A 23,955-nucleotide genomic window follows, 5' to 3' on the forward strand; every position below is an offset into this window, starting at 1 on the left:
TACTCTCCTAGGTTGCTTTGTGACTTGCATTGCCTTTACGTTTTTGTGAGATGTCTAGCTACATTGAGGAATATTCTCTGAAGTCATATAATAGAGAAAAACTAAATGATTCATATGGGAAAACAACTTTTTGGCTTAACTATAGTGGTGCTATGATTTATATATATAAGAATTAACTAGCTATAGACCCCTCTATATGTACTTTTGTTAATTCTGAAATTGGAAAAGGAGAAGGGCTAAGTTAAAGAAGAAAAAAATACATTTCTTTTCATTAAATTTAATAATGATCTATTACATACCTGCTGTGTTTGAGGCACTTTCCTAGGTGCTGGGGATATAAAGACAAAATGAGAATACAGTTACTGCCCTCAAGGAGCTGATATTCTGAGAGAATGCTAACAGTTAAAGTCATCAGAATTGGTTTCACATAACAGGTAGCACATAAGCTTAGTCTTGGAAGAAATTAGAGTTTGTAAGATATGAAAGTGAGGAGTGTGTGGATTCCAGGCATAGAGGACAACCTACGCAAAGGTACTGAGATGGAAGACAGAATGACGAATTTAAAGGATGGAAACACAGCTAATTTGATGGGAGTGTAGAGTTTCTGAAGAGTAATAACACTCCATCAACTTGGAGAGGTAGGCTCAGCTTGTCTTATTTCAATGGACTTTTCTTTTGCCTGCCAAAATGATTACTTTTTCTTCCACCATGTCACACTGTGCATCAAAATCTTCTAATCTTGTCTAGATAGCCGGCAAGCTTTTAAGTGGGTGCTTTAATAGGAAGAAAAAGGCTACCAATGAAGTTTATATTTTGGATTCCAATTCAGAATTTGTAGCTGTCTATTTTATGGCAAGAAAAATGCTATTGGGTAGTCAACTTGTCTTTTAATTTCTCTCACACTCTCTATGTGCTTCTTTCTCTCTTTGTCCTCCCCCTTCCTTTTGCTCTTTGCCTTTCTCATCTTCTCCAAGCTAGAGGATGCTTATGACTATGCTTATGCTTATGGTTTGGTTTACAGAGGGGGAGGGCAAATGCTCAGGGTAATTATTGTGGAAAAGAGAGGTTTTGTGGGTGTTCAGTTCTTGCCTGAACCTAACCATTTTGTTATCTCTTCTCTATACATTTTGAGCTTTGATTATACTCTTACGTCTCACTGAAAGCAACCAGCAGCTTTAACACTGGGAGAGCAGTTGTGTGTTCACGTGAGCAGTCAAGTCCGAAAAGAAGAAGTTAATGGCTGTAATCATTACACATTCTAGGCACCAGTTCTGTAGTAACAACAAATCCATCTGAGAAGCCGACGGGAACAAGCTGTTGTTGTGATGGCAGTTGTTGCTATGGCTAGGATCCCTGAGAAGTGCTCAGCAAATCACTACCCCCTGAGGAAACAGTACAGCTTCATGCTGCTTGTCCACATGAGAAAACCAATGATACCATTGAACAGCACAAAGAATCCACCTCACCATCCTCTTCCTCCATTAAGTCAAGCGATCAATGGGCAAGATCAGCTGCCAAGAGGAAAAAAAGAGCAAAAGAACTCTCGGCAGGGGCCCTGAGTGAACATGTGTTTGCTAGCTCAGTCTTAAACAAACTCTTGCCTGTTAACTCCTACCCAGCTGTGTGGGAGGCTACACAATATGATAAGTATGGATTGGTGTAAGCAGCTGTGTTTTATATGCTGGGAATAAAAGGACAGTGTCATGGTTTACCCATTCACATTGGCCATCTCAATGAGATTGGCTGTATAACCTATTTAGCAACAGCAAATGGAAGAGTATAAAAATGGGTCAAAATGAATGGATTAGTGGTCTGCAGTCTGATTTGTCCATCATGGGATGGCGTTGTACCAGTGTTTGATGAGAGAGGAATAAAAGTCAATGGACAGATTGTGGGATGTCTCTTGTGTTATGAACTAGATGTGTTGTGAAATAGATGAATGATGAAAATTTTCTTTTTGAGAAAATTTATAAAAGAGTGGTAGGGATTGGACTCAAGGACTCCTGGGTTAGGAAACTCACAGATTGGCACTGTCCTTTCAACATAGTCTTAGAGAGTGCCCTAGAATGCTGAGACCTTCAATGAATTGTCCAGGATCAAAGAACCAATGTTTCAGAGGCAAAACTTGAATTTAGGGCTTTCCGGCTCCAAGACTATCTTTCTAATTACTATTTTATGCTATCTCTCTAGCTATTAGGCTATGTCATCACTTGTTTCTAATAAACTGAATCATATTCCTAATGTCTCCCATGACAAATTTATTTTTATACAAAATTTATTTTTATACAGGGTTTTTGGATCTAAGAAACATTATAAATAATGCCCCCAAATGCAGAAAACCACAAAAATCAAATTTATATTAAATATAATTTGTCCCCAAATATAATTCCTATTAGATGGTGAGCTATTCCAGATAGTTTTGATTTCAGATGGCATTGTGATGATTGTATCAAACCCCAAGACATTACAGAACTTCCTTGGAGAAATCAAATGATTTGAAGGAATTTGTCCTATCCATCCAAACAGGAAAGATCACATGGATAAAGAATATATATTGCCAAGATTTCAACATGCATTTGGTTGGATATCTAATAGGATTTGTCTGATAGTATGTATACTTGGCACAGACAGAACTGATGCACAATTAATCTTTGCTTCTAAAGGAGAAGAGTAGCTAGGCTGCTTTTGGGAAAGCTACAAAGCTCTTTTATTGATTTTGACCTTCTCATGAGAGCAAAAATATAACATTTTGCCAGTGATGCCATATGGTAATACAAGTACCTCTGAAGAAATAAAGATGAACAACACAGAGAAAGCTGTAGTACATACATGGTGAGTATTAGCAGCCTGCAAGACAAAACCAAGGAAGAATTCTGAAGAATAAAGTAAAGGATGCCAACAAGGAAAAATAAGACGGTCTGGTCAGTGGAATGGCAAGGAAAGCCAAGTGGGCAGTCACAGGGCTCCCTTGTTGCCCTTACAATCCTGGGAGATAGTGAGAAAGGTCTCCAGCATGTTAGATGGATCCCTGTGTTAAACTTTTGGGACAATATGGGTAAGAATTGCGTAAGATAGCTGGACATGAATGAATTATAATCTTCATTTTGGAAAGAATTCTTGAACCAATGAAATCATGGATCCATTTGGGTATTCAAGATTTTTGTTAGATTCTTGACTAGAAGAATTGTAGTTTTGATAATTGCAATGTATGCCATGTATGCCTGTATATGCATGAGACTGTGTTTATATATACATATATATCATACATATTAAAATGCCTATAGATCCTATATACACTATGGAAGATAACTTTTGCTAAGGTAAAAAAACAAAAAATCCTGGATTCGTGAAAACTAAGTCAAGAGAGGTCAACCCTAATTTTGTGACATGCTAATAATATATTTCTAATTGCTGCACAGTTCTCAGAATTTTGATTTAATTTTAAATAACAAAAAAGCTAGGGGACAGCTAGATGGTCCAGTGGTTTCAAAGTAAGACCCAGAGATGGGAGGTCCTGGGTTCAAATCTGACCTTAAATACTTAGCTGTGTGACAAGGGGCACATTGCCTAGACCTTATTGCTCTTCTGCCTTGGAACCAATATATAGTATTGATTTTAAGACAGAAGGGAAGAGTTTCTTTTAAAGCTAGTTTTTTTTTCTGTTGGGTGGGGAAGAGCACATTAGAGAGGTGGTTGCAATATCAAACATGCAAAAATAAGGTGGTACAAATTCTTGGGGTGAGTATGAGTGGCAGTGATGTGTGGGCCTGGTCAAATGTGGTCTCACACCATGGACTGGCATTGGTACTTCTAATTCTTTGGACAGAATAAGACAATGATCAGAGAATAACTAATGGACCAAAAGCAGCGAAACTTTTTTGGAGGCTGATTGTGGGAGTGTCTAGGTCCCTAAAGCCAATTCTCTAATGCAGAAGAATTCATTGTTTCCTGACACAGTGTGTCTTTTGACAAACTAATTGTCAGGGAAATATTCTTTACCTTAAACTGAAATGTGTCTCTTTGCAACTTCCTTGCTTGTTTATCCCACTGGGGCCATGTCTAATCATTCACCACATGTCAGTCCTTCAGTTCATAAAGAAAACTAACTTACCTCTTCTGCCTACGCCTTCCCAGTTTTTTCAATTGATTCCTATAAAGTATAGTCTCTAGTACTCTTAACACTGTGTCTGAATATTTTCTAGCTTGACAGTGTTCCTCTTAAAATATTGTCCAACACTGAACGTTATTAGCTCCATACGTAGTCTCTCCAGGGCATAATATACCCAAGTTATCACCTCCATCATTTTGGGTACCATCATGCTTTTTCTTCATGGGATAGAAGACTGCATTAACTTACTGAGCCACCATCAGCTAAAACTTCTACATCTTTTAAAAAAACTTTTACTTAGCTCTATATTCTTCAGCCAGTACATGTAAATTGGATTTTATTAACTCAGGCAAACAACTTGGGGCAACTTAGGTGTTATAGAGACTAGAGCTCCCCTTTTCCCTAATGTCACCCTCCCCCAGTTTATGTCTTTAGAATTTAATGTTTGAGAGTTTGCCATTCTCTTTACACCTTCTTGCTTGTCTTAGAGGACCTATCCTTTTCTGAATACTTTAAATCTGTTCACCCAAATTGAATGGGCATCACACTATACTCAGCTTCTATCATGAATTTCAAAAGAATAATCACTTATCCCCAAGATAAAATTATCAGCAATACTGTGGCATAAATATACTAATTCAAAAATAGTTTTATTAGAGCAGATAACATTTGTACTTGCCATCTGGCCTGGAACCAGGAAGACTTGAGCCCTCCAACCTATCATCAGAAACTTAATATTTGTGTGACTATAGGCAAGTCACTTAGCGTTAGGTCTGCCTTAGTTTCCTTATCTGTAAAGTGGTGGAAGCAAGTATAAATAATAGGAGATGAATACTCAGGAGTGGCATGGTCCTGTGATAGTATTAAATGTACTAAAGCTAGAATTTTAATAGGATTCAAGCCAAGCACACTGACCTATACATTGAAGACATCATTTTTCTTCTGTTTGAAAAATCAGAACGTTTGCCTTTCTCTCCCAGGCACTTTGGTCTTTCAAATTTCTCTGCAGTGAGTCAATAGCCACGTTCTAAGAGTATCTTAGATTTCCCTTCATCAATACCTAGAGACTGAATAACATTGAGGACAAATAAGTGCTTTTTGTCCACCTCCTTCTGTGCTTCAGGTTTCAACTCTTTGCTTACAGTTTTAAATTCTATCCTCATTCTCAAGATTATTTTTCTAGTCAGAGAAAATGGAGGCAAAATAAAAGTTGAAAAGTTTTGTCTTCTTTGTCATCTGGCATCATCGCTGAATCTACTGGATGCAATGCATCACTTATTCCATTGTCCTCTTGCTCTCAACATAGCAAAACAAACCAACCAAATAAATAGCCAAGTCGTTATCTTTATAATTTATTACCGACCTAGCTCATTCTTAGTTTTAGTACATTTGACACTATTACAGGACCATGCCACTTTTTGGTATTCATCTCCTATTATTTGTACTTGCTTCCATCATCTATGCACATCATTAAACAAAAGTTTACGTCGTTTAATCAGTCCTTTGTGCATCCACATTTGTCTCCTTAGACAGCTCCTCCTTTCCTGTTGTCACCCTCCTGCCTGTTTATGTCTTTAGAATTTCATTTTTGAAAGCTTGCCATACTTCTTGCATCTTTTTGTTTGTTCTGGTCTACATATCCTTTTTTGAATACTTTAAATCAGCTCACCCCAAATTGAATGGGCATTATACTATACCCTTTTCTTTTCCTTTTCTATCATGAATTCCAAAAGAATAATCACTTGTCCCTAAGATAAAATTACCGGTAATACTATAGCATAAAATATGCCAATTAAAAATATTTCATCTATTGATTAGAGTGCATAGGACTTACACTTGCCAAAACTGGAGTCATAGACAAACATTTTAATTAAAAATCCTTTATGGGGGGTGACTCATTTATACAACATCATGACAAATAGTTTCAGGGCAAATGAATGGTTTTTGCATGAATCCTTCCACAGACTGAAAATGATTAATTGAAAGGTCCCTCCTCTTTGGAATCTGAATAAATTATGGAGCCAATTATCTGAAAAATAGCTGGGAGAGGAGCTTCTAAATAAAGGGAACCCCATTACTAACCCTTGTTAGTAATGTCAATTCTTGGTTTCATTTGGACAGTAGTAGAAAGTTGGCTTCTGTTAACTAGAAATAAAATTTCTATGAAAACATTGCAAAATGGGAGATAAAAGAAAGTAAAATACTAAGTTTTTTTCAAAATACTGGGATTTCATGGTAAAGGCAGGAGAAAATAATGTAGTAGTTGTAATAATTCTTTATATTTCTAAGTCTCTAGATCATTTTAATACATATATTCCTTTTGTTCATATCAGTACTATCAGGTAAATAGATAAGGCAGGTATTATTATCTCCATTTTATAAATGAAGTAATCAAGGGACAAAGAAAATAAATAACTGACTCATGGTTATGAAAGAAGTAAGTGGTCAGGTCAGAACTAGAATCCTAAGTGCCATGATGATTTCTTTCGACATTCAAAGAACACTTATTAAAGACATAGATCCATGACACAGTGCTAGACATCGAGAGAGATAACCAAGGTAATAATAATAAACCTGTGTAGCATTTTAAAATTTCCAAATTGCTTTAAAGATACATTATTTTATTTAGCATACTTTAGAGCTAGAAGAGATCTCAGAGGCCATCTACTTCAACCTTCTTATTTTACAAATAGAGAAACTGAGGTCCAAAAATATTAAACGACTAGTTAAATGTCATAGAAGTAATAAAATGGTAAAGCCAGTATTTAAACCCAGATCCTCTGTCTTCAGATTCAACATCCTTCCCTTTTCTCATAACTCGGTGAGTTAAATAACATAAGTATTATTGATTATACTCCAGGTACTATTATCCTCAAGTTATGGATGAAAAAACTAAGGCTCAACAAATTAAGTGACTTTCTTAAGGTCACAGGCAGGTAGGACTTAAACTTCTGTCATTCTAGGACTCCAAGTTGATAATTCTACTATACCATATTCTTCTGCCCTAAATGAGAGAAGGGTTCCAGAGGTATTGGTGAATACTATAGAGGGGAAGAGAAAGAAAAGAACCATCATTGCCTTTTTTTCTGACCCTTTTATTCCTAATACGGTAACGTGTGTTTGTATGTGTATGTGTGTGTTGGGAAGGTGGGATCAGGTAAGAAGCAGATAGTAAAATGACCATTAGGCAATTGTTAACCAATATATAGTTTTTAAATCATAAGGGTTCAAACCCACTTTAGTTTAATGAACTATTTAAAAAACCAGGAGTGTGTTTTGAATCACATTATCAAAGGGTACAGTGTATTAGAAATTGAATATTAAAAATTCAAGCCAAATACCTTGGTTTACATTTCTTGGAGTTAATGTAGACTTTTGGAGAAAAGACCACTACCTCATTATTTCAACATTCTTCTTCTACCTGCATTTTTATTTTATGTCCTTTTTACACCTGTTTAATTAATCTTAAACTGATGATGCCAGCTGCTAATTAAACAGCCTTGAATGTGACTGACTGAAGGTAGTAATTTGGGATAATTAGCTTTGGTTTCAAACACTCAATTTTCACACTTTGTGCTCATTTTTAGAAAGGGGTGGCTCATTATTCTGGGCAGAGTGGGGGCTGTCCACACTGTCTTGCTACCGGACTCTGTGAAGATAAAGATACTATTGGGCATCTAGAGAGGATTGAAGAACATTGTGCTGCAGAAATGGTGATATGAGACGACTCCATCAACTTGGGTTTTTAAACGTATATTCTGTCCTTCAAAAAATGAGGCTGCTACAAAAACATTGCAAATTGAGCAAATATGTGCATTTTGAAGTTCCTTCCCTATAGGTATAACACACTAATTATAGTAATAGAACACTCTGAATCAGCCATAGTTTATTCCCCATGGTTCTTCTCTATTCCCAAGTTAAAAAGCTAGAGTTAGGGATGACACGGACAAGAATAGGTTCCATTAAGCAGGCTGGGAAGACAACAGGAAGACTTAGATTGCCACACAATCTCAGAGATTCTGGACTAGGCATAGAATCTACCAATTAAGTGGGTAACAGGGTTGGATTGTCCAGCAATAGTATAGGCAGGGAAAAGAGAATTATCATAGTTCATAGTACTAGATAAGACCTTGAGGCTGGTCACTTCCTCAGCAGAAAGTGGAAGAAGAAAGATTCGGTCTCTTCTTTTTGAAGGTGGGGTTTGGTCCCCTAAATGAGAGATTTTTTTTTGCTGTCTTACAACCTTCACCAAATCCTCATCTTTGCATCCTAAGTCAAAACCAGGTAATGGCCAATAGCCCCTCTTGGATGTAGGGGTCCTTAGTTTTTGTTGTTGTTGATTTATTTATTTTCTTTAAATTTCACTAGTTGCCCTATTCAGAGTTGTGGCTAGGAGAACCAGTGCCTACCCAGAAAGTTCTTTAGCTGGTCTTCTCTTTTCACGTGCTAATAAGATACTTATATCTCTACATTCTTCCCAAAGTGTAGAATGATCTGCTAGGCACAAATGTAGTCTGAATAAAACATCTGAAAAAGGCATTCACTCTTTATACATAGCACAGGTTCATGCTTGTGAGACTTGCTTTATATCACATTCTCTCTAAAACTTGTCCTTACGCCCTGAAAATATGTTGAAGCCTTAAAGAAACACCCTTACACAAAGGCAAAAGGAAAACAGTTATTTTGGCGAAGGTGTGCCTGGGGATGGCTGTGGTAGTGTGAAAAGGGGTCAGAGACAACATATACCTTTATAAGTATCTATGAAAGAGGCATGATGGGAACAATGCAGTCTGCTCATTTTTGAGGGTTGGGGCCTTAGAAGGTTTAAGGGCCTTAGAAGTCCTAATTTTTGAAATCATGGAATGTTAGTACTAGGAGATACCCAAAAGATTATTAATTGTTTAAATCTCCAGAAGAGATCATATGATTATAAATTGGGGCTAGAAAGGACTTTAATAGACATGAAAATCACTTCCTAATTTTGCAGATAAAGAAACTGAGGCCAAGCAATTTGTTTCCTTGCACAGGGTCTCCTAGTTGGGATGCTAAGAGGGCATCACTTGCATGATCTAAACATGTCTTCCTGACTTAAAGCCAACATTTTGTCCACAATGTCACCTATGAGAAGTGAAGAGGTCACAGAGCTGGTTTGTATGAGCTCTGGAATTAAAGCCCAGGTCTTTGGATGTTCAGTGGGCTTTGCTTAAACTTTGCTGTTCATTACGTGTTCCTTAGTTATTTTCTTCTCCTAGGTTTTTAAAAGTGTGATATCACGAAAGTTTATTTTTCCATACATTTGGTTCATATGACTTAGTTCATGGGATCTCTGGCTACATATTTGATATCCAATTCTATCAATCAACAAATATTTATTAAGTAACTTCCATGTGCCAGAGCACATGCTAGTAGACGGTCTTTGCCTACCAAAAAAGCTTATATACTACTGGGAGAAATAGCATATACCTATAGAAGTGTGTCCAGAATATAAAATTAATAAAAGATAATTGGGGAAACAAGGAATTCCAACAGTGCAAAGTGAGGAGACAGAGTATTGCAGGTGTCTAGGAGAGCTAGCAAAAAGGTACAGAGCTGAGAGATGGATTGTGCTGCGTATTAGGGACAGCAAGTAGGCCAAGATGTCCAGAAAATTTTTATCAGGAAAACTACTCAGCAAGACTGGTTTTGAAAATCTTTCTAGGCTTCTTATAAAAGTAGTCCTTCTTTGCTCCCAAACCTCAAACAACAAAGATCTGTATTCTATTTTTAAAGTTGATTTTGTTAAAATTTGTTGTCCTACATTAGAGAATAAATGATGGGCTGTACCTGAAATTTCATTTAATTATTGCCTGATTACTGGTGGACAGTATATGAAATTTCAGGTACAGCCCATCACTTATTCTCTAATGTAGGACAACAAATTTCAACAAAATCAACCTTAAAAATAGAATACAGATCTTTGTTGTTTGGGGTGTGGGAGCAGAGATTGTACTAAGTACTTGAGGGTCAGACATTGTACTAAGTACTCGAGAGGCAAAAACACAAGATGCTCCTTCAATGAGCTCTTAAGTGTTGAGACAACATGCGAACAAATACATACAAAAGATTTATATGTGTATGTGCGTATTTTTATATACATGCATTTATGTATTATATGTAGATTGTCTCCTCCCTCTGTTTCTGTCTCTCTACTTCTCTCTCCCTTCCTCCCTCCCTTTCTCTCTTTCTCTTCTTCTCCCTCCCTTTCTCTTTTCCTCTCTCTCCCTCTTCCTTCCTCTTCTTCCCCCTCCACCCCTCTCTCTGTCTCTTTCTTGGTTTCTGTGTCTCTCTGTGTCTATCTCTCTGTGTGTCTATCCATCTGTCTCTCCCTCTCTCCCTCTCTCTTCCCCTCTTTCTGTTTCCCTCTCTCTCTCTCCCTCTCTCTTTCTGTGTCAATCCATATCTTTCTCTGCTGTTTCTTTCTGCTTGTCTCTCTGCTTCTCTCTACTGGTCTCTGTCTTGTGTAAATGAAAGTTAATTTCAGAAGAAGGGCATTAGTAACTGCAAGGGAAAGAAGGGAAGAAGGGGAACCAGGAGATTTGCACTGAGTCTTAAAGGAAGTCAGGAGGAAAAGATGAGGAGGGAGAAAATTCCATGCAGTGAGGATAAGCAGTGAAAAAGTACTGAATCAGGAGATGGAGTATCATGTTTGAAGAACAACAAGAAGGCCAGTCTCTGGATGATAGAATATATGGCAAGGTAGGATGGGGCTAGGTTATAAAGGGCTTGGGTCTTGGAGGTGATGGGCAACCCCTGGAATTGATTGAGTAGAGATGGCACAGCCAGACCGGTGGAAGAGGAAGATCACTTTGACAGCCAAGTGAAGAATAGATTGCAGTAGGTAGAGAGAGGAGGAGGGACACCAGCCAGCTGGCTAGAACAATAGCTCTGGCTCATCATGGTGTCAGCTGTGTTAGTGGACGGAAAAGGACATTATAGGAGGGATGTTCTGAAGGTAGAAGGGACAAGAGTTGGCAACAGATTGGATGTGAGACTGAGTGAAGAGTGAGGGGGTGAGGATGACACCAAGCTCACAAACTTGGGTGGCTGGGCGTGCTTAAGCACCACTGACAGTAGGAAGGCCATTCAGAAGAGGGGCAGATTTTATGGGGAAAGGTGATGAGTTCTATTTTTAGCATATTGAATTTGAGTCATGTACAAGAAAAACCTTAGGATTCTGGGAAGATGGTGGCTTAAATGAAGTAAATCTTAAAACCTCCTCACCCTTCCACACCGAGATACAAGAAAAACCTTAAAGAGCTATGTAAATACTAGCTATTATTATTATTATTATTATTATTGCTTTTGTTAAGTGACTATTATGTGCAAGGCATTATGCTAGGTAGTCAGGAGGCAAAGAAAAAAAATTGTCTAATCCTCCAGGGAGATCGTAACTTTCCCAGTAGAATATAGTGAGGTGAGATTTGAACCTAGGTTCTCTGATTCCAGAGGCAGCCTTCTTTCAACCCCTTCAGATCTGCATAGTTTTTGTGATTCTTTCCTTTGTCCTTCTTTTATATTGTTTTTTTTGTCTCACACTTTTTTTATGTGCATCCCCTTCTTAAATTGCAATCTTCCCGAGGTCAGAGACTATGCCATCTTCTGTTTACTCCGTGACTAGGATGTTGCTTGGCACTATGGATAATAGCAAATATGACTGTACTGACTTGAAATGAATGCTTAATAAATGTGTACCAATTTGACAGTTGACTTGGGTTCAAATGGCCTGTCATTTCCTTTGCAGATACCTCAAATCAGCTATGCATCGACAGCTCCAGAGCTCAGTGATAACACCCGGTATGACTTTTTCTCCCGAGTGGTTCCACCTGACTCCTATCAAGCCCAAGCCATGGTCGATATTGTGACAGCTCTGGGATGGAATTATGTGTCAACACTGGCTTCTGAGGGGAACTACGGTGAGAGTGGTGTGGAAGCATTTACTCAGATCTCCAGGGAAATTGGTAAGTGGGCATTGATCAGGTTTTTGTATTTCCTGTCGACAGGTTGCTCAAGACTGAGCATTACCAAGTGCTGTCTGGGCCATGTGGAATAATTAGAGCTCTTGCAGATAGATGACCTAGACTGTCTAGTCTTGAGGGAGGCTGAGCACATTATGAATGATTTTGTTGTATGTCCATAGGTCTGTCAAGGTGACACTTTGCTACTAATTTGGGAGAGAGCTTTGGGCTCGGGCAAACATTTTAAAAAGTTGTCTTGTTTGATGAGAGAGTTCTCCTCTGCACTGGAGCCACCGTGAATTTGAATAAATGACATGCTACTTGATTGTTGGAGAAGGAGGTTTACATTTGCAAGTCATTAAATTAAAAAAAAAAACAACGACAACGCACGCACAGTGGCATTCAACATACACTAGTGGCAGGATCAAACTCGTAATCTTATTAAAGAGTAATGCTGTAATGGTCCCCAAGGCCATGTTTCACTGATATCATTATCAAATAGTTCTGTCTTCATAGACATTTTTCTCACTTACATTTTTTTTAAAAACTCTTACAGTCTATTTTATAATTGATCAATCCAAGACAGAAGAGCAGTCAGGGCTAGGCAGTTGAGGCCAGTGACTGGCCCAGGGTCACACAGCTAGGCAGTGTCTGAGGCCAGATTTGAACCAGATTCATCAGACTCCACTATGGCTCTCTATCCACTGTGATACCTCATATATATTTACCTGTGCATGTATACCACAAATACATCCACATCTACATGACAGGCTACTAAATTTCGTGTCAGAATTTTTTGTTTCTCGTGGTATAGAGGTGGTTCAAAATGTAGGGAACTAGACTTTGATTAGACCAGTGATTCCCAAAGTGGGCACTACCTCCCCCTGGTGGGTGCTGCAGCAATCTAGGAAAGTGGTGATGGCCACAGGTGCATTTTCTTTCCTATTAATTAAAATTAAAAAAAATAATTTCCAGGGGGCTAAGTAATATTTTTTCTGGTAAGGGGGTGGTAGGCCAAAAATGTTTGGGAACTACTGAACTAGAGGCTCAAATGATTTGATCATTTAGACTGGATGGATCAACTGCTTAACTTGGCAGTGAGTGGAGACCCAGTTAGGCTTGAGGTCCTCTGCACAGATCAGTTGTATACCATGCGATTGTTAGAGTAACTTATTTCAATAGGTCTTGAAAGAGGTGATCAATGATGTTGTTAATAATGAGCTACCAACTTTTTGTTCTTCCCTTATTATAGTCTATGATCTCATCAATGTGGATACTCCATCCAAAAGCACAGATTCCACGTTTTGCTTCCTCATACTTAAAACTCTTATCTGTGTCTTTCCATAAATCTTCAACACAGTTTTCTAGGAAAGCTTTTCTGGATCATTTAATATTTCATGGCTATAACTGGAGTATCTAAGCTGCCCTATGAATATTCATTCTCACTCCATGATTGGTATACATCCTTTTCCAGTCTCAACATCTCTAGTTGTTGCAATGAATAGAGGATTGGACCTGGAGACAAAAAAGACTTAATAGCTGTGTGATGCTGGGCAAGGAATTCTCTTATCCTCTAGCTGCTTTACTTTCCTCATCTGTAAAATGGGGATGATAATAATAACACCTAACTCCTAAGAATGGTTGTAATGGACAAACATAAAATATTCCAGAAGACTTTACAAACCATACAGCATTTTATAAATTCTAGCCACTTGCATTCTTCAATGATATTTTTTATCCATTTTAGCCATTCTTTGATGGTAGTATGTAATAGCACATTCATACCTAACAATGCGTCCACATTGCCTTTAGCCTCATAATGTTCTACTTCTCTTCACAGTGTAAACAGTTTTCCTAAATGATGAAATAAAGATCCAGATAAGCCTTAGAGAAAATGTCCACCCTCATGACAACTCCAGTTTTTTAAAGCAGAATTGGTGAATTCCTTATTGTCTAATGTCAGTTCTTACCAATATGACAAATACTCAGGCAAAGAAAACAAATGGGGTCCATTTTTTAAAACCTTTACCTTCTATCTTAGAATTGATACTAAATATTAATTCTAAGGCAGAAGAACAGTAAGGGCTGGGCAGTTGAGGTTAAGTGACTTGCCCAGAATTGCACAGCTAGGAAATGTCTGAGATCAAATTTGAACCCAGGACCTCCTGTCTCCATTCCTGGCTCTTGATCCACTAAGCCACCCAGCTGCCCCTGGGTTCCATTTTTTAAAAAAAAGAATATTAGCTCAATTCTTGTGACTTTTCCACCATGCCCCCTAAGCCCCCCAATAATTGCTTATCAGAGGTGTAATGCTTTTCTGTAAAGAACACAAATTTCTAGTAGTTGTTGAATCTGTTGAGAAATACTGATCAGGATGCTTGGTTAGAGTGGGTTTTTTTAATGTATTATGGTATAAGATTAAAAATCCATATACAATTAATCCAAGTATTATCTGTTATAAGATTTATTAATAATCACTTGAAGTAGAGGAAAGTAATAGCCTGAGTGAAGAGTGGTTTCCCAGACCTGGAAAGTAGGAGAAGAGAGTGAGGGGGGGCGGAGTTAAAGAAACTTTATCTATAAAACGTAAGGACATAACATAGAGATGAAAGAGGAATTCTGGGAAATGAAGCCTAGGTGTACAAAATTCTAATTACACAATGGAAATTCCTTGGTTTTCATTTTGGGCAGCATTTCCTTACTCAGGTAATACCTGTCATATTAAATTATTCGGGTTGTGGCTTTAATTATTATTATTGCTATGTTTGTCATAAGAGTGAGAGAAAATCATTTTAGTGCCCCAAAGGAGGGTTTGATGAAATCATTATTTTCCTTCCATGTTGAACCTTTCAGTATTCTAAGGCATGATTGGCTGTCCATTGTATTTCAACACTCCCTCACTAATATGTGGTGAAGAGGAGGGATGGCTTATTAGTTGAAATGCAGGATATTGAAAAGGCCACATTAGTACCACTCTACAATATGCTGTGGAATACATTAGATCTTGTAAGCATCTTTCATTTTAATAACAAAGATGCTATCTAGAACAAAAATAGCTAAAAATTAAACCTTTATATGACAATGATAATTATAGACATGGCAAAAGGTTGCAGCTTAACCCATTTTGAAATTACCTACTGACTCTCATAAAAATGCTATATAGCTCTGTAATAAATGATGTTCTTACTACAACAATTGATGTCACTATGTCAATGCATCTGTAAAATCCTTTGCATACTGATTTTGGGAAAGGGCTATTCAGATTCAGTGTTTTAGGAGACCTTGACAATTAATATATTTCCCCCCTAAACTCTATGTACTATCTGATCCTCTGTCTTGAATTTCTCTGCTTATCAATGCTGATTGTCAAGAAATTTGGATATAAATTGAAATTTCCTACTATTTGTCCCTGATGCATTTAGACAGATCATAATTAAGTGATGTTGAAAAGAAAATCCATTTAGTGAGAAATTACTTGCTCATTTTGATTAGGAATTTTACTTTGTAGAAAAATCTATGATTTGGTGGTGAAAAATATTAATTTTATATCTGGAAAGTAAAGTTTAGGATTTGGTAAATAGTGGATCACCAGTTATCATGACCTTTGATGTTATCAGTGATTATGTTTTTTAAACCAGACTTTTCCAAAGAAGAAGGCAAAAGAGAAAGGTAACATGATAAAGTCTTTTAATATTGTGATTTTTAAAAATATGATCTCAAGGTACCAACAGTTCCTTTACAGTTTGGTGCTATGGAATAATGGAAGGAAGGTGGGTATGGGAGTCAGAAATCTGAGTTCAAATGTCAATCCTGCCATTTATTGCCCAAGTAACAATCTGCATGTCACTTAAAGTCTCAGTTTTCTCATGTGTAAAAAGAGAAGTTAGACTAAATTGTCCCTTATAGTTCTCATATCAATTTGGGCCTTGGTTTCTTTAAGTATGAAGGTTTGAGTAGATGACACTGATGGCTCCTGATAGCTCATCATCTCAAGATCACTCCTAGTCTATTGGCTCACTTGTCTAATGGACCCACATTCTCTTTCTCCTTGATATATAGGTTCACTTTGTGCTAAGGATTACTAGATATCAAGGACCACTCAGGGTGACAGAGGAGATCCCATATTCCTGGATTATTTGACAGACCCACTTCTTTACGAATGGGACTCTGACCAAATGGCATTTGCTATTAATACACTTTTCTCTAACAAAGAGTATTTTGAGGGTAGTTAGATGGCTCAATGGATTGAGAGTCATGCCTAGAGATGGGAGGTCCTGGGTTCAAATCTAATCTCAGACACTTCCTAGCTGTTTGACCCTGGGCAAGTCACTTAACTCACATTGTCTAGCCCTCACCACTCTTTTGCCTTGGAACCAATATACAGGACTGATTCTAAGACAGAAGATAAATGTTAAAAAAACAACAAAGAAGATTTGGTCTCTCCCTCATCATGCCATGGAGGTGTTAATGGTATTAAAAATATTTTTAAGGTCATTCTGAAGTTGGATCTATGGTACGGAAACTGGTAAATTTTTCACTGGTGCATGATGTTTGCCCCCCTACCCCCAACTCTTTGCTTTTAGTATCCCAGGTACTAATTATCCTTTGTTGACTTTACCCTTAACCTTAATGGCTCTGGGTATGGAGCAGGCTCTCTAATCTAGGTCACTGTTCTATAGTTCCTTTTGCAGGGTCTATTCTAAATACCCTTCAATATATCGACAGAGCCATGGGGGGTGCAGCACCATTCTTGTTCAAGACTATGAGGTCTGAAATTCAAAAGAGGGGACTGGCTCTGGTGCCAAGTATGAATAAACTCTAGTTATGTGCCTTTGGTCTCATGTGTGAGGCTGGGAATTATATTGCATGCCTCCAAATGAAGGGTTTTTGGTGTTTTTTTTTAATGGAAACTTCCTTATTTTATTGTTAATTTAAATAGTTTGTATTGATTCTCAAAAATGTGATCTTATAATCCTGTGAAACAAATAAGAAGAATTTATATAGATCTTCAAGACCATAAAACATTTTTTTCTATATAAAACTGCTATGCTAGATAGTCCTGTTATGAGTCTTCTTAGACTTGAACAAGGTTAATGCTGTACTAAGTGGCAAAGTTTAGACTTAAATGAAGGTTTCCTGACTCCAAGTTAAGTGCTCTGAAACACACTGCTGCCTCTTTTAGGGGAACAGTGGCATCATGCACAAGGTAAAAACAGTTAAATAGCAAGAATTACTGGGTTTACTAGAGGAGAACCATGAGGCAGACTTTGGTGAGGATCTGCCCTCAAACAATATGTTATTGTTAATCCTTTGGGACTTTCGGACCTTTTATCAAGGTTACTTAGACTAATTATCTGAATGTTGTAGTCAAGATAAAGAAGTAATTGCAAAAATTTAGATTTATAACCCAACACAGTATTGTCAGAATGCTTTCATAACAGAGTCCTTACAGGGTAGGGCAGCATGATATTATTATCTCCATTTTACAGATGAGGAAACAGTGGTTTAGATATATTAAATAATTTATCCATGATCATATACAGTCATTCAGTGACTTAGATGAGATTTGAACTCAGGTCTCCAGTATTCTTACATTATGCAAACTTCTTCTCAGGATGGGCTTGAATAATTTCTTACAGCTGTTCTAGGCAGTAGGGTATAAAGACCAAAGCAAAAATTGTATCTCCTTGATTTAGAAAGGTTGTTGAAGACTTCCAACTCTACCCTAGCAGTAAGAGTCTTTACATTATTTCTCTTTTGAAATGAAATTTCTCTATTCTTAATTTGAGAAAGGATAACCTTTGTTAACAGAAAGAGATCCATAAAGGGATGGAATAAAACATGGGTTCTTGTGTATTTGCTCTATGTTAATTTACTTTTCAAATTATTCTTTAGGATAGTAGACTCCTTAGTCTTTTTAAAAATTAAGTTTATTTATTTAATTAATTTAGAATATTTTACCATGGTTACATGATTCCTGTTCCTTCCCTTCTCTCCTCCCACCCCCTCCCATAGCCAACAAGCATTTCCATTGGACTTTACATGTGTAAATCCAGACCTATTTCCATATTATTAGTATTTGCACTAAGGTGATTGTTTAGAGTCTACATCCCCAATCATATCCCCATCGAACCATGTGATCAAGCACTTGTTTTTCTTCTGTGTTTGGTCCCACAGTTCTTTCTCTGGATGTGGATAGCATTCTTTCTCATAAGTCCCTCAGAATTGTCCTGGGTCATTGCATTGCTGCTAGTAGAGAAGTCTATTACAATCAATTGTGCCACAGTGTATAAGTCTCTGTGTATAAGGTTCACATGGTTCTGCTTCTTTCACTTTGCATCAATTCCTGGAGGTTGTTCCAGTTCACATGGAATTCCTCCAGTTCATTATTCATTTTAATAGTATTCCATCAACAACAGATACCACAATTTGTTCAGTCATTCCCCAATCTAAGGGCATCCCCTCATTTTCCAAATTTTGGCCACCACAAAGAGCGTGGCTGTAAATATTTTTGTACAAACCTTTTTCCTTATTATGTCTTTTGGGTATAAGCTCAGCAGTAGTATGGCTGGATCAAAGGGCAGAAAGTTTTTAAAGCCCTTTGGGCATAGTTCCATATTGTCTTCCAGAATAGTTGGATCAATTCACAACTCCACCAGCAATGCATTAGTGTCCAAATTTTTGCCACATCTCCTCCAACATTTCCACAATCTTTTGGTAGTTGATTTGTATGCAAATCAACTTTTCACCATGGGATTTCATTGGATGACAAAATGTTGTCATGTACTTAGCAGCCACATATCCCTACAGTATTATTAGGTAATTTAAGAAAATACCTCTTTTCATAGCACCTGAAAAATGTTCTACTAGATGGAACAGTGTTTAGAGGACTGGGTTTGGAGTCAGGAATCCCTGACTTTGAATCCTGCCCTAGACTCTGGCTAAGTCACATTATATCTCTTAGACTCAGTTCCTCAAGTGTAAAATAAGAATGGTCAAACCCAATGTCTACAAAGGTTTCCAGCTCAAATCTATGATCCTATGAAAGCCAGAGTATCTTTGCTGGATCATTTTATTCTCACATTCCTTTTAGTTTCTATTAGGAATGAGGGAATGAAATAGTTTCGTTGGATTTTGGTTGTCAAGACTACAATCTGTCACCCTGTTTATGATGTGCCAAACTCCAAGGACCATTGTTCTGTTTCTTTATGTATGTGTGTATGTGTTCACTTTTTTTCTTTCCATGATATTTCATTTATGATGTAATGAAGATGTCAAATAATGTGGATGCATGGCTTGTAGCTAGAAGCCATAGAGTTTGTAGCTAAGGTTCTAATATTGACCCTTTTGGATTGTTGGTCAGTATGTATTTGTACATATGAACTCTACCATTTCTCAAAGGAAAAGAAGGGTAATAAATGACATCAGTATCTCTCATGGTGAGGGAGAAGTGGGCTAATGCTGGTAAATGACAGATATAAAAATACTCTGTCTTTTTTATGGGGATTTTTAAAGTATGTCTCTGTTGTTCCTCTATGCAGTAATCAACTTCATGAATGAGTTATGAGAGGTGACAGGCTTGCAAATTGTCAGAAAAGACATTTCAGGTTTTTGAGGACAGAAAGGAACCACTCCTGTCAAGTTTCCTACTATGCATAGTCATAAACATAAAGCATTTATTTCTTTGCAAATCCAGTAAGCTACTGATTATCTGTTGATGGCAACTTCTGGAAATTAATTAATTATGTGCCTACTATGCATAAGGTAATATATTGGCTTTTAAACAGTTTGAAGTGTTAATGAAAAAAAAAATTCGTGAAATTAATATATTTTTGCATACAAAATGCTTGAAATCTGTCAATGTTGTATTTGATGATCAGAATGTGATTTATTTTTACTTTCTAGAACTAGTGGGGTAAGAGAAACATCATTTCTCCTTTTCAGCTGAAAAAGCACTCACTGATCATATTTTTCTAACATTGCCTGCCTTTATCTCCATATACCTTTGATGGAAAGCTATTTTTTCCCCTTGGTTTGTAAATGAGACCTGAGTTTCTATTCACCAAAATGGATGCACTCTAAGATTAAAACAAAATATTTTCAATGATAGAAAGAGAAGAATACATAAAATGCGGCCCTTTTCCCTTAGATGTTCATTGCTTTAGAAGAATGGATTCAAGCTGGCAAAATCAATTTTAAAAAGCATTAATGTTCTAAAACACTATCGCAAAGGGAAAACATTTAAATTCAATTGGAAGTTTCACTTTTATATTTATACAGCTGAGCTCCATTGATAACGCCACATTTCAAGTTGCAAACAATATTTAATTAATATTAACACCATGTAATTGGTAAGAATAGCTTCAAAGATGTGTTTGAAAATTTGCAAATTAGAGCTGCAGGTGCATTGATGCTAAAGAAGCTTTAGAATGAGTCAAAGAAAGTCTATATGACTTTTAAAAAACAATTATTGTGAAACCTGATGAAACAGAGTATAATTTCAAAGGTTTATTTTGCCCTGTTCTCTTACTTACATATTTGTGGCTTAGTAACATCCTCCTAATTAGGTAACTTTGTGAGTTGGGACTGGCATATAACATAAAAAGAAGAAAAGTAGAGGCTTGTAAAACCATGTAGTTTTACTTTGATGGTATAAAAGATCCACGATGGTGTCAGCATCTGTGCTTGTACTCCCACTTTAGATTATAAACTTACCACTTTTATGAGTGGGTATGGACAAAAATTCATTATCTTCTGGTTATGATCAACTGTCTGGTCTATCTTCTCTAAGAAGTTTGACCCTTAGATTATAGACACAGAGTTCATTGCCAGTTTCAAGCTTTCCCTGCTAGTATAGATTCCAGCACTAAATTCTAGCTCCTTCCATCTTTAAATATATGATTCTCTGAAATGAGGACTATTTTTGCTGGCCTGGGCCACCACCACCACCACCACCATTATCATCATAATAGCTGGTCTTTATACATGGCTTTAAGGTTTGCAAAGTGCTTTGCAAACATTATGCATGTGATTCTTAAAACAATTCCAGGGGGCAGCTGGGTAGCTCAGCCTATTGAGAGTCAGGCCTAGAGACTGGAGGTCTTAGGTTTAAATCCAGCCTCAGACACTTCCCAACTGTGTGACCCTGGGTAAGTCACTTGACCCCCATTGCCTACCCTTACCACTCTTCCACCAAGGAGCTAATACACAGAAGTTAAGGGTTTTTTTTAAAAAAAAAAAACAATTCCAGGAGGTTATATATGCTGTTATTATTTCCATTTTACAGATGGGGAAATTGAGGCAAACAGAAGTTAGGTGACTTGCCTAGGATCATGTAGCTAGTGTATGAGTAGTGTCTGAGGCAGAATTCAATTTCAAGTCTACCTGACACTGTCAAGAATCAACCTCCATAACAAAAGTTTACTAACTTCTGACTGGCACTCACTCCATATATCTAAACTGTTGTCAAATCTTGTAGTTTTTCTTTTAACAAAATCTCTCAGATATATTCCATTCTCTCTATTCACAAACTCTGATGTAGGACCTCATCATTTTACACTTGAATTATTCCAATAACCTTCCAATTGGCCTGCCTGTCTCAAGTCTCTCCCCTTTCCAATCCATCCTTTACTCAACTACCAAAATGCCATTTTCCTAAAGTATGGAAGTAACCATATTATCCCACTAGGCAGTAGACTCCAGGAGCTCTCTGTTCCTTTCAGGATCAAATATAAAATCTTGTTTGGATTGTAAAGCCTTTTACAAATTGTTTCCGCCATTCCAATCTTCCTACCCTTTACTCTTGTCTACACACTCTATAATTCAGTAGCAATGTCCCTCCCTTTGTTCCCTGCACATAACACTGGTTTCCTTACTCTGTCTTTTCACCGGTTATCCCTCCATGCCTGGAAGAATACTTTCCTTTCTCACGGAGTTCTGTCTCCTGGTTTTGCTGCTGTCTTTTAAAACAGCTCAAATCATACCTCCTGCCAGATGCTTTTCCTCATCCTTCTCTTTTTTTCCATCCTTTACCTCCTCTACAGGGCCATTCCTTAAAGACTATCTTCTATTTACAGTGGACAACCATCTGCACCCACATGCACATACATAGGTATGTGAAGGCACATTTTTTGGTGACATTGTCTTTCCCATTAGCAGGTAAGCTCATTGATGGTATAGATCATGTTTTTGCCTTTCTTTAAAAAAATCTTATCTTTCAATCTTAGAATCAATACTATATGTGCACACATACTATATAGGGGCTAGGCTTTGGGGGTTAAGTGACTTGCCCAGGTTCCAGGCTTAGCTCTCTATCCACTGAGCCACCTACGGGCCCATTTGTCTATCTTTGTATCTATACCGCTTAGCACAGTGCCTGGCACATAGGTAGCATTCAGTATTTGCTTGTTGACTAAATTGAACTTTAGTGGAAGAACACTGTAGCTAAATTATTAGGAAACTTCATCTTCTGTCACAGCACAAAAGAAACTGAATAACAAATGGGAAAAATGGGTTTTGTTTCCAGATTTGACAGAATGTTACATTATTATATCATTGGAGAATGTGTTGACTACTGCAGGGGGAACTTGAAGTAGTCAGGGATATTACACTGCTTTCCTTGACTCATCAATAATTTATATAAACATTTGGCATTCTATAGCACCTGGGCTAAGGTGCCAGAAAACAATTTGGAATATCATTGCCAGGTAGGACTCTAGGCAAAACTAGGAAATAAGTGAAGAATGTCTATGGTGGCCCTCCCACCTATATTCCTGCCCATTTCCTTCTTGCTTTCCCAAAGCTCTCATTCTTTCTCTTATGCCTTGTTCTTTTTAGCAGGATATCAATAAATCTTCATTGACTGATAATTCAGATTTTCCCACATAAAAATCTGACCCATTGTTATTAAGTGGTTTGCCATTTTAGAGTAAGCTCCCCAGAATCTTTTTGAGTTAGTAGCCTAGGTTCATAATTTGGACACTGAGGGACAAAACTGAATGTCAAATTTTAATGAATTAAATGCTTTAAATTATCTTCAATATTAACACTATAGTATTCTCTCTACTGGAACCAATCACAACCATTCCGTTCTTCAATTGATCTGTTTTGTCATTCAATGGTTCATTTTCAGTTTTTTGCTATATCAAAAAAGTTTTATAGTCAATATTTAAGAAAAATATTTGTCTCTATCTGAATTCTTTGGGGCTAGTAGTTGTTAATATAATCTTATTTGCTATTTTTGTAGCAATAATATTTATGTTTTCCTTAATCATGCAAAATCTATCCCTATTTCAGATATCATTCACTTAATCCCTCAAAAACCTTCAATTGATATTGTTTCTTCTAGCACCATCCTCTGCTATAAATATTTGATTGAAGCTGACTACTCTACCCATCTCCTGTTTTCTCTGGTGATATTTCTAGTTCATCATACCCTTTGGTGGCTCTTCTCCATCCCTCCCCACTCTTAGTTTCCTTTTATGTGTTGCCTTCCCACATTAGATAAGTTCTTTGAGAACAGGGGTTCTTTCTTTTTATTTGTATCTCTAGCATTTAGCAAAGTGCCTGGTATATAGGAAGCACCTAATAATTGTTTATTGAGTTGAATTAAATCATGCAGGAATTTGAGTGATATTAGAATTATTGTGTAGTGGTTCCACTGCAATTGCCAGAAAAATTAAATTTGTTGTAGAAACAGTGATATATTTTTATTTGCCTTTTTCTTATACTTCCTGTTTTATCTTTCACTCTCTTTCAAAGGATTTTAAGACTTATTGCAAATAATTATTTTTTGGACACTACTTCAGATGATCAACTGGTTCTAGTCAAGTTGATCAAATGATAAAGATTTAT

At 37.1% G+C, this 23,955-nt stretch overlaps 1 protein-coding gene across 1 annotated transcript in view; it reads left to right on the forward strand.

The window, feature by feature from the left end:
* The window catches only part of GRM8 (glutamate metabotropic receptor 8), a 960,215-nt gene that overhangs the window by 168,826 nt on the left and 767,434 nt on the right, over nucleotides 1-23,955 (forward strand). Inside the window, exon 2 of the mRNA XM_044677717.1 lies at nucleotides 11,889-12,105. Coding sequence (XP_044533652.1) covers nucleotides 11,889-12,105 — 217 coding nt within the window. The remainder of the gene's footprint in view (nucleotides 1-11,888; nucleotides 12,106-23,955) is intronic.

Source organism: Gracilinanus agilis, chromosome 5, assembly GCF_016433145.1.
Source record: "Gracilinanus agilis isolate LMUSP501 chromosome 5, AgileGrace, whole genome shotgun sequence".
NCBI lineage: Eukaryota > Metazoa > Chordata > Mammalia > Didelphimorphia > Didelphidae > Gracilinanus > Gracilinanus agilis.